Source organism: Erigeron canadensis, chromosome 5, assembly GCF_010389155.1.
Source record: "Erigeron canadensis isolate Cc75 chromosome 5, C_canadensis_v1, whole genome shotgun sequence".
Lineage (NCBI taxonomy): Eukaryota > Viridiplantae > Streptophyta > Magnoliopsida > Asterales > Asteraceae > Erigeron > Erigeron canadensis.
The window spans coordinates 3951907-3961497 of NC_057765.1; the positions used below are offsets into that span (position 1 = coordinate 3951907).

General features: G+C 31.2%; 1 protein-coding gene across 1 annotated transcript; it reads right to left on the reverse strand.

Moving 5' to 3' along the window:
- Nucleotides 1-7601: 7601 nt before the first annotated feature.
- On the reverse strand, nucleotides 7602-9359 carry LOC122600876 (berberine bridge enzyme-like 8). Its single transcript, XM_043773654.1, has one exon. The coding sequence runs from the start codon at nucleotides 9348-9350 to the stop codon at nucleotides 7752-7754; it is 1599 nt and encodes a 532-aa protein (XP_043629589.1). The 5' UTR covers nucleotides 9351-9359; the 3' UTR covers nucleotides 7602-7751.
- Between the last annotated feature and the right edge of the window lie 232 nt (nucleotides 9360-9591).

Sequence of the window (9591 nt, forward strand, 5' to 3'; positions counted from 1 at the left end):
TTTACTAGAATCTTTGTCGGCATACATTATTGGGGTTTGAGTGTCGGAATAAGGAATCTGAATATTTTTGTGATTTTTTATGAGAAATTTTTTTCGGATTTTAACCTTTTTCCGGTGTGGGTTGTGGTGATGAGTAGCGATTGTCCCACGGATGACGCCAATTGTTTGTATAGCGGATTAGGTTAAGGGGTTTGGAGGTGTTTGATGGGTTGGACGGCGATTCCCTGTTGGTAGGAGTTTTTCTCCCTTGTACGCCGGTTTAGATGTGTCCAGATCTCTTAGGGTTTTTCCGGAGATCTTGTATCAGCTTTTAGGGTTTTCTCGTAATGAGTCCCCTTAATGATTTAGGGTTATCCCACTTTTATAGTAGTTTTTTGTAGAGAATAAGTCTCCTACGTGTTCCTTATCTTTGGCAACGATCTCCCTTATTTAAGGAAGTGATATGATCGTATCTTTTCATGTTTATCCTCTTTAACCCGGATAATATGATACCCTGGGTGACCTCTTAGCCTTCCTAGGGTGAGGCTTTATCCTAGGTGACGGTGGGTACACCATCAGGTTATATTGTTGTAATTCTAAATATTGAATTTCAGTATACAATAAAACATTTTGAATATAAAAATGAAATGACGACACTTGAGAATTTAGGGAGAACTAGTTATTGTATCTGCGCGTTGCTGCGGAATACGTTTTTTACATGATAAAGTTTTAGACTCAAATTATGTCAAGTAAACGAACCCAAACTTTATAAATGACAACTAAATACATAACAATAACAATAAGAAAAATATAAAAAGAATAATAAGATGTATAAAAACATAAACATTAATATATTAATGCTTTAAATGTTTTATGAGTGTAAGACATAACAATAATGAAAGTTATTATATATTAATAACAATAATGAAAGTTATTATATATTAAAAACGTTATGTATATATAAAATGACGGATGAAAATAATAAAGACCAAATTTTTGAAAGTAAAACCGTAAATGTGTGAAAGTGGTTTGATAAAAACATGAGATACCAAAAGTTTACTATTAAGAATATACAAACGAAAACTTTGATGTGGGGTAAAAGTTAAAAGATAGAAACTTTCCAAGAAATAAACAACTAAGCATGTAACAATAACACAAAAATAATGTAAAGGAATAGTAAGATAAATAAAAACATAGAAAGATACCCATATTAATTATTTTTTTTGAACAACGAGTCAGTATTTAGTAATTAGCGGTTAGCATTCGAGACACTACTGTGACATCCAATTGGGCAGTATGCGGTGTACGAACCACGCAAGCCTGCGATGAAACCTAGGACTCTCGTTCCCCTCTCATAATAATCCACTCCTACAAATGTAGTAAGTGAGATTCGAACCCTGGTGGTTTTCCCCAATGTCAAAGACCTTACCAATGGGCCACCAACCCATTGGCATGATACCCATATTAATATTTTAAATGTTAAATGAACGTAAGAGCTAACGATGATAAAAAGTTATTATATATTGAAAACGTTGTACATACAAAAGTATGGATGAAAATAATCAGAAAGTTGTTTGATTCAGGTTTTATTACCTTAGTTTTAATTGATGAAAATGTTTAAAAGTAAAACGTAATAATGTGAAAGTTGTTTGATATAAACATGCGAACCTACAAGTTTAGTGTCAAGAAAATGAAAATGAAAACTTTGATGTCAGGTAAAAGTTAAAAGATAGAAACTATAGGGTGTTCAAATGAAAATTAGTAAAATTTATCATGTGCTATTAGTACAAAAAGTTAAAAGATAGAAACTATAGGGGGTTCAAATGAAATTTAGTAAAAATTATCATATGCTATTAATATTTGTACATTGCATGCTTAAAAGACTTGTAAATGTTTAAAAGTAAAACGTAATGTGAAAGTTGTTTGATATAAACATGCGAGCCTACAAGTTTAGTGTCAAGAAAATGAAAATGAAAACTTTGATGCCAGGTTAAAGTTAAAAGATAGAAACTATAGGGTGTTCAAATGAAAATTAGTAAAATTTATCATATGCTATTAATATTTAGTACAAAAAGTTAAATTATCATATGCTATTAATATTTGTACATTGCATGCTTAAAAGACTTGTAAATCTTTATAAGTTTTTAGTATATATAATAGGCGCCTATATATTCGTCTCTAGACACGATTATATAAAGAAAGAAAAAACAAATACACGTGTGTAATTGAAATCCACAAGCACAGTTGTATTTTAAGGTTGCTTATTGGAGAGTCTCAAAAGACAACAATAAAACAACAATTGTATTCTTGTTATATAATAGACTTTCAAACCAAACAAAAGGCATGCAACACATGTCTTGATTAATTGGATATATATTTATGGTTGCCAACTTATTAAACTTTCAAGTTCTAACTTTACATCATTTATAGATTACTACAACTACAAGTAACAAGGACTTGGATACTGTTAGTTTCCCAATTTGAAATTGATGTTTATTCTTATAACGAGATATGTCACCCGGGCATTATATGTCACCCGGGCATTGCCTCAGAAGACATTACATTTGTTAATAAATTAATAAAAAATATTATTCAAAAGATAATGTGACATAAACTTTTTGAAGAAAACATGTATTATTCAAATTATTAAAAGCTGACATTTGTCAGTTAAAAAATGAACTGTAAAAATTTTGTATAAAAGTGAAAGTTGTTCGTATAAAAGTTTAGTGCTAAAAATGTGAGAGACTTAAATGTTGTGGTGAAAATAAAAGAAAATCAAAAAGTATAAAAAATTTAGCGCTAAAAGTATATGGGGTTAAAATGTTGTGGTGAAAATAAAATGAATGAAAGTTTATTATTCTTTACAAGTTTTTCCGTACATTTTTTTTTAATATATGTGTTAAAAAGTTTGTTGCTAAAGTGTAAGAGGTTAAAATGTTGTAGTTAAAATAAAAAATTATCAAAAAGTAGAAAAATTAAGTGTTAAAAGTGTAAGGAGTTAAGATATTGTGGTGAAAATAAAAAGATTAAAAAGTTTACTAAGAAATATAAAAGTTTTGTTCTAAAAGTGTAAAGAGTGAAACTATTGTGGTGAAAATAAAAAATAAAATAAAAAGTATACTATTCTATACATGTTTTCGCGTACCTTAAAAATAAAAGAAAATTAAAATCTATGAAAGTTAGTGCTAAAAGTGTAAAGAGTTAAAATTTTGTGGTGAAAATAAAAAGAATACAAATTTTACTAAAAAATATTATAGTTTGGTGCTAAAAGTGTAAAGATTGAAAGTTTTGTGTTGAAAATAAAAATAATAAAAAGTTTATTAAAAAGTATTATAGTTTAGTGCTAAAAGTGTAAAGATTGAAACTTCTGTGGTGAAAGTAAAAAGAATAAAAAGTATGATTACTAAAAAGTATTATAGTTTAGTGCTAAAAGTGTAAAGATAGAAAGTTTTGTGGTGAAAATAAATAGAACAAAAAGTTTACTAAAAAAGTTTAGTGCTAAAAATGTAAATATTGAAACTTATGTGGTGAAAATAAAAAAATTAAAAAAAATATACTATTCTTTACACGCTAAAAAGTTTACTAAAAAGTATTATAGTTTAGTGCTAAAAGTGTAAAGATTGAAACTTCTGTGGTGAAAGTAAAAAGAATAAAAAGTATAGTATTACTAAAAAATATTATAGTTTAGTGTTAAAAGTATAAATATTAAAAGTTTTGTGTTGAAAATAAATAGAACAAAAAGTTTACTAAAAAAGATTATAATTAAGTGTTAAAAATGTAAAAATTGAAACTTATATGCTAAAAGTAAAAAAAATAAAAAATATACTATTTTTTACCGTTTTTCAATATTTTGTTTTTAATATATATTATAATAAGTCGTTTAGTTCAGAGAATAAAATGGAATTTAATAATGAAAGATTAGATTTTCTTCTTTGTTTTATTTAATGATTAACATAAAATCTCAATTTTTTTTTTTATCAAATTCCATTAAAATCTTTCTTTTTTTTAAAGGTGAGTTTCGATTGAACTTCGTGTCGCGATTCGACAACGACAGGTTTAACATACGTTGTCTTAACCGAGTCCGCGCTAGAGAGTTTCTCAAAGTAAAAATGCCTATTTCAAATATCCAATGGGGTAAAACCCCATACTTATCCGCCAAAAGACACGATGATTAATGCTTGTCACTCAGACTTGAACATTGGTGTACCCAAGGCATGCCCTCATAGAGATACCACCTATATTTCAAAATTGCTGGAATGAAGATTCGAACCTGAAACCTATAGGTCACCAGAAGAACTCCAAACCACTCCACTAATCTTTTTAACTAAACGCCCCATCATGTTTGCAATGAAGGAATCTAAAAATTAAAGAGTCTTTGGTATCTTGTTACACCATTTGATAAGTCTAAGGCTCCATTCTTGAGTGTGTTTTGATCCCAAAACTTTTCTACCACTTTTGGCAAGATTTGGAAAAAAAAGTAGTGAAATTATTATTATACCCCTTAAATTTATATAAAGGTTTTAATTGATACAAGACTATAAATATAAAATTGTATCTTTGTATCTTTTTTTTCCTTCACTTCTAACTCAAAAATATATTTAACTCTTAACTTTCTTTTCTTTTCTTTCAACTCTGCCTCTTTTTATATAATTTTTCATTATTTCTTCTCCAATCCAATCTTTTCTTTTCTATTTATTTTAATAAAAACTCTTTTCTATTTATTTTAATAAAAACTCGAGTAGAGCTTCGCTAGCAGTGTCGAGCTTTGCTCGCGATTCGACTACTAAATGAGCTCACGAAGCGATCTGGGAGCGAAACCTTAAATTGAGTTGCTTCCTCCCTTTTCTTTTCCCTCTTAAACAACCTATATTCTCCATACTTAATCAGCATTTGATAGATTATCCAACCCCGAGCAATCTTAGTTATTGGTGGAGGTTCGGTTCGTTAGCTGGTGTTTATTTAGTCATTCAGATAGTGACTGGCGTTTTTTTAGCCATGCATTACACACCTCATGTGGACAGTGTAAATCTACAAATATAATTCGATAATAACATTGTAAATTTGAATCAACATTTTGAGTTGTGACTAAATAAAAACGTTTTTATACATGATGTTAAACCCAACCACATCAAACAATCAAAGTACTAACGTGCGTATAATTATCCTATTTAGATTCAAACCTTTTTTAACAACTAAATGTTGTATAACTTATGTTTCTATTCTTAAGCTGCCCCAAAATCTAAAGCCTCTACTTCTCCCTCTGTCGAATGGTATATTTGGTATCGTTATTATTGAAAGTTTGTTTGATAAGAGTTAAATTGAAAAGCAAAAAAAAAAAAAAAAAAAAAAAAAAACCCACTAATAACAGTATAACACTTGAGGCTCAGATCTATAAGATACGGATCAGAAAAATGGGTCAGGCACCGCCATGGCCGCAACACCGGTTACAAGCAAATCCATCAAAGTTTTCACCATTTTCCCAACCTGATGCTCAGACCAAATACAAAGAAAACCAAAATCATCACTGCCTCTATATAAAAGATGTATTATATACACCCAAAATCCAAATCCAAATCCATATAATTCATATACACAATAAACAAGCAAAATGAATAATGGGGTTGAGGGAATATATAATGATGAATAAAAAGATTGAAATTGGTAAAAAATCGAAAAGAGTGTTGTTATTATTATTATTTTTTAATTAAAAAAAGGGATGAAATCATTGGCTTAATAAAGTGGCAAGAAAGGGGCAAACACTCTTTTTAAGTTTTAACAAACACCCACAACCTTTCTTGCCAGAGCCTCTTTGTTGTTGTGGTTGTTGGTTTAGTCACCATAGATATATATGGTCAATTGGTCAGTATATGTAGCTATTTTGCTTTGTGGTCCTTCTTTTTTATTACGTGTTACACTTATGTACCTTAATCTGTAGGCCATAGGATCAAAGATGATTATATAATTTAGAAGATGAAAAGGGCAGTAAAGGTTCATAATTAATTCGAAGTTGATTTTATTTTCTTTTTTTTTCATTCTTATTTTTATCTATATTCTCTTATAAAACATATTGGAAATCTATTTTAAGAAATTAAGCACTTTTTTCAGTATTCTCATAATACCCCTTACACCCCTACTTAAACATAAAACCATTATATATCATCTTTTCCCTCATTCTTTCTAATCATTACACGCTCTCATCAAACTTCTATCACACTCTATACCGCCCTCTTTCTCCACCGCCTTCCTCGATCTCCACCACCGCCTCCCTTTTATATTGTCCTCGCTTTTAGCCGCCGCAACGCACGGGCACTAAGCTCGTCATTATACAAGCAAGCTTTATTAGAGATTTTTTTTATTTAAGCCTCATCCTATATTTCTTCCCATTTTTTTTTTACGTTTCAACGATAACTTTATTCTTTAATTTCAATTGCAAACACCAATAAAAAAAATCACTAGGAAAATATTTTCATTGGTTCAATAACGAACAATGAAAATGATCTTCACTAAGAAAAAATAGTAAAATTTCACTCGTTTGTTTCTCAATGAGTTCTAAAAAAAAGAATATCATAATGAAGATTTTTATAAAAAAAATATACTCTCTCCGTCCCATTTTAATTGTCCTATTTTGACTGGTCAAATCTTTTTTTCTGACTTTGACCGTAAATACTTTTGTGTGTGTTATACATTAGTTAATGAAAATTATATCAAGAAAAAGTACATTCAAAACTCAATCAATTCATATATATATATATATATATATATATATATGTCATATAAACTATTATATAACACAAACAAAAATATATACGGTTAAAGTTGAAAACACTCAAAAAGTCAAACTAAGACACTTAATATGGGATGGATGGAGTAGTTAAATAATGAAGATCATAAAAATACAAAAATATTTATTTTTTTGGAAATAATTAAAAAATGATATATCTCCATGACTTTGCCTGCATGCATGTCACATCCTCTTCTTTTAACACCCGAAGCTATTTTTGGAAACACACTTTTGTAGGTAGTAGTCTAGTTTGCAATGCTCTCTGAGGTTCCTCAGATTGAACTAAGGCAAATTAAGCCGATCGCTTGATTATTTAAACCTAATTAATATTCGGAACGAAACCTTGACATTCGTCTATGTGGATTAATAATACAACTCTAGCTACGAACACTCTATGGACGAAGCCCTACGTACATTATTCGTTCAATTCTCAAGCAAACCTCTTAGGCGTAAAATATATCTTCGTACGTGCTCATGACCATGAAGGCCACCTTGGGGAATTCGCCAGCTAAAACACGAAGCCAGCCTAGTCTTCATGAATGATAAATTTTTAACAATGGGCAAGAGTGGTATATATATATACAGTACTATGTTTGAGCTGATCCTTATATTACGAAATTTGCTTAAATCCTTTCCCAAAGAGTTTCTGTTATGTTAATTAAAAAAATATTGATTCACCTAATTTGATCAGGCAATTCACACTTTAAAAAATGTGCGCCCAAACATTATATGTTTTATACAATGATCATCGAAACGTGCAAGATTATAATATATACACGTATTAATTACTCGTGTGCAGAGATTATATTTGAAAATAAAAAATAAGGTAATTAACAAGATATATCGACTCATCAATCAAGTCTTATTCTTAGATAAATATACACACAAAATAATTCATGAAACTTTACAAGCTATATATATATAATGTTTACATGCTTATAATAATTAGTCAACGAATTGAATGGCATGTATCATGTACGTATAGTTTACTTCACTTCCAAGAAACAGATGGCAAAGTCGGGATACTTTGTTCATTCCTAAAGAAATTATCCGGATCCACCATAGTTTTCACTTTCACCAATCTCTTAAAATTTGTCTCTTTGAAATACTTGACCCCATAAACTTTTCCTTCATCAAAACTATTCTTCCCATTATTATTCACACCAATATCCAAATCCCTATAGTTCAAAAAAGCCTCCCTAGGAGACTTTGACACAAACGGTGTCATGTATGCAAATAAAACCCTAGTCAAGTTCACATAACGGTTCGCGACGTCGACACCGTCCTCGGGCCAGTCCGCCGCGTACTGGATCTTGGCTATGTTCCCGGCTCTATGTGGGAACGGTTTTGCAAACTCGGATATCTCAGCCATTCGTCCACCGTACGGATTGAACGTTAAAACCGGACGTTCTAGCTCGATCATTTTTTTGAATATAGACCTCAATCCTGTTTTAGAAATAGGTCTTTTCACGTAATCGGATTTTCGTTTGAGATGAGTTAGGGATCGCGGGATTCGACTTAAGAGAGTCGAGTCTGGTGAATTTGGGGGAAAATTATAGTACCATAAAACCGATTGTGTCCAATTCATTTCTTGACAATCGGATAATCGCAACCCTAATTCCGGAAAGCTTTGATTCATTATATTTATCAAAGCTGTTGAGTTTCCAAGAAACAAACTCGGAAACGAAGCACGTATCGTTTTTTCGCCATTCGTGTCATTCACCACGTCGAAAACCATCCGAATAAATAGATTTTCGTCTAATTTATCCGCGACTTGAAGCCAACGGTGAGCCACGTTAGTGACATTTGGTTCAGAAATTCTTCTTACTTGAAAAACCGTCACGCTGGGAGGAACACGAACAAGTTTTATTTTATACGAAATAACCACACCGAAACTGACACCGCCTCCACCCGTGATCGCCCAAAACAAATCTTCGCCCATCGTTTCACGGTTTAAAAGCTTTCCATCAACATTAACAAGTTCAGCGTCGACAACGTTATCGACGGTTAAACCGTATTTTCTCATCATATTTCCATATCCAGCGCCGCTGATATGTCCACCAACACCAACAGTAGGACAAACCCCTGCAGGGAACCCATGAATTTTACTTTTTTCGGCGATTCTATAATAAACTTCACCTAAGGTTGCACCAGTTTGAACCCATGCAGTTTCGTCTTCAATCGAGACATTAACTGACCTAAAATTAAACAAATCCAATATAAAAAACGGGTCGTTGGATACGTAGGATAGACCTTCGTAATCATGACCACCACTTCGGGTTTTCATGTGTAGTTTGTGTTTCTTGGCACATAAAATGGAGGCTTGGACATGTGAAAGGTCTAACGCTGTGACGATTATCGTGGGTTTTGGGGTTGTCGATTCGTTGAAACGGAGGTTTCGGATGTAGGCTTGTAAGACGGAAGGGAAAGAAGAGTTGGATGGAGTGTAGATTGATGTAGTGATCGGAGTAGTAAGTTGTGGTGAGTTGATTAGGCATTGGATGAAATTTTGTTCGGCGTTTTTATTTGAAGTTGCCAATGAGTGGCTAAAGAGGAACAGAAATGTTAAGACAAAGAAATAAGTATTCATATTGTTGTTGTGATAATTAAACATGTAATACAAACAATGATATATGATTCGTGTGTATATATATAGATACAAAAAGTGATTCTCATAATCAGTTAAATTGACAAAAAATACGTGTTTAATTCGAGTAATATTTTTGAACTATAACAGGGAATTTGACTTTTGCCTATGACTTTTCTCTATTAGATTTGTGTTGGCCGTAATTTAGAACTTTGAATATGAGGGGATGACCACATATTTTGTA

Coding starts and splice junctions, on each gene's coding strand:
- LOC122600876 (XM_043773654.1), bottom strand. CDS start 9,350: ATGAATACTTATTTCTTTGTCTTAACATTTCTGTTCCTCTTTAGCCAC.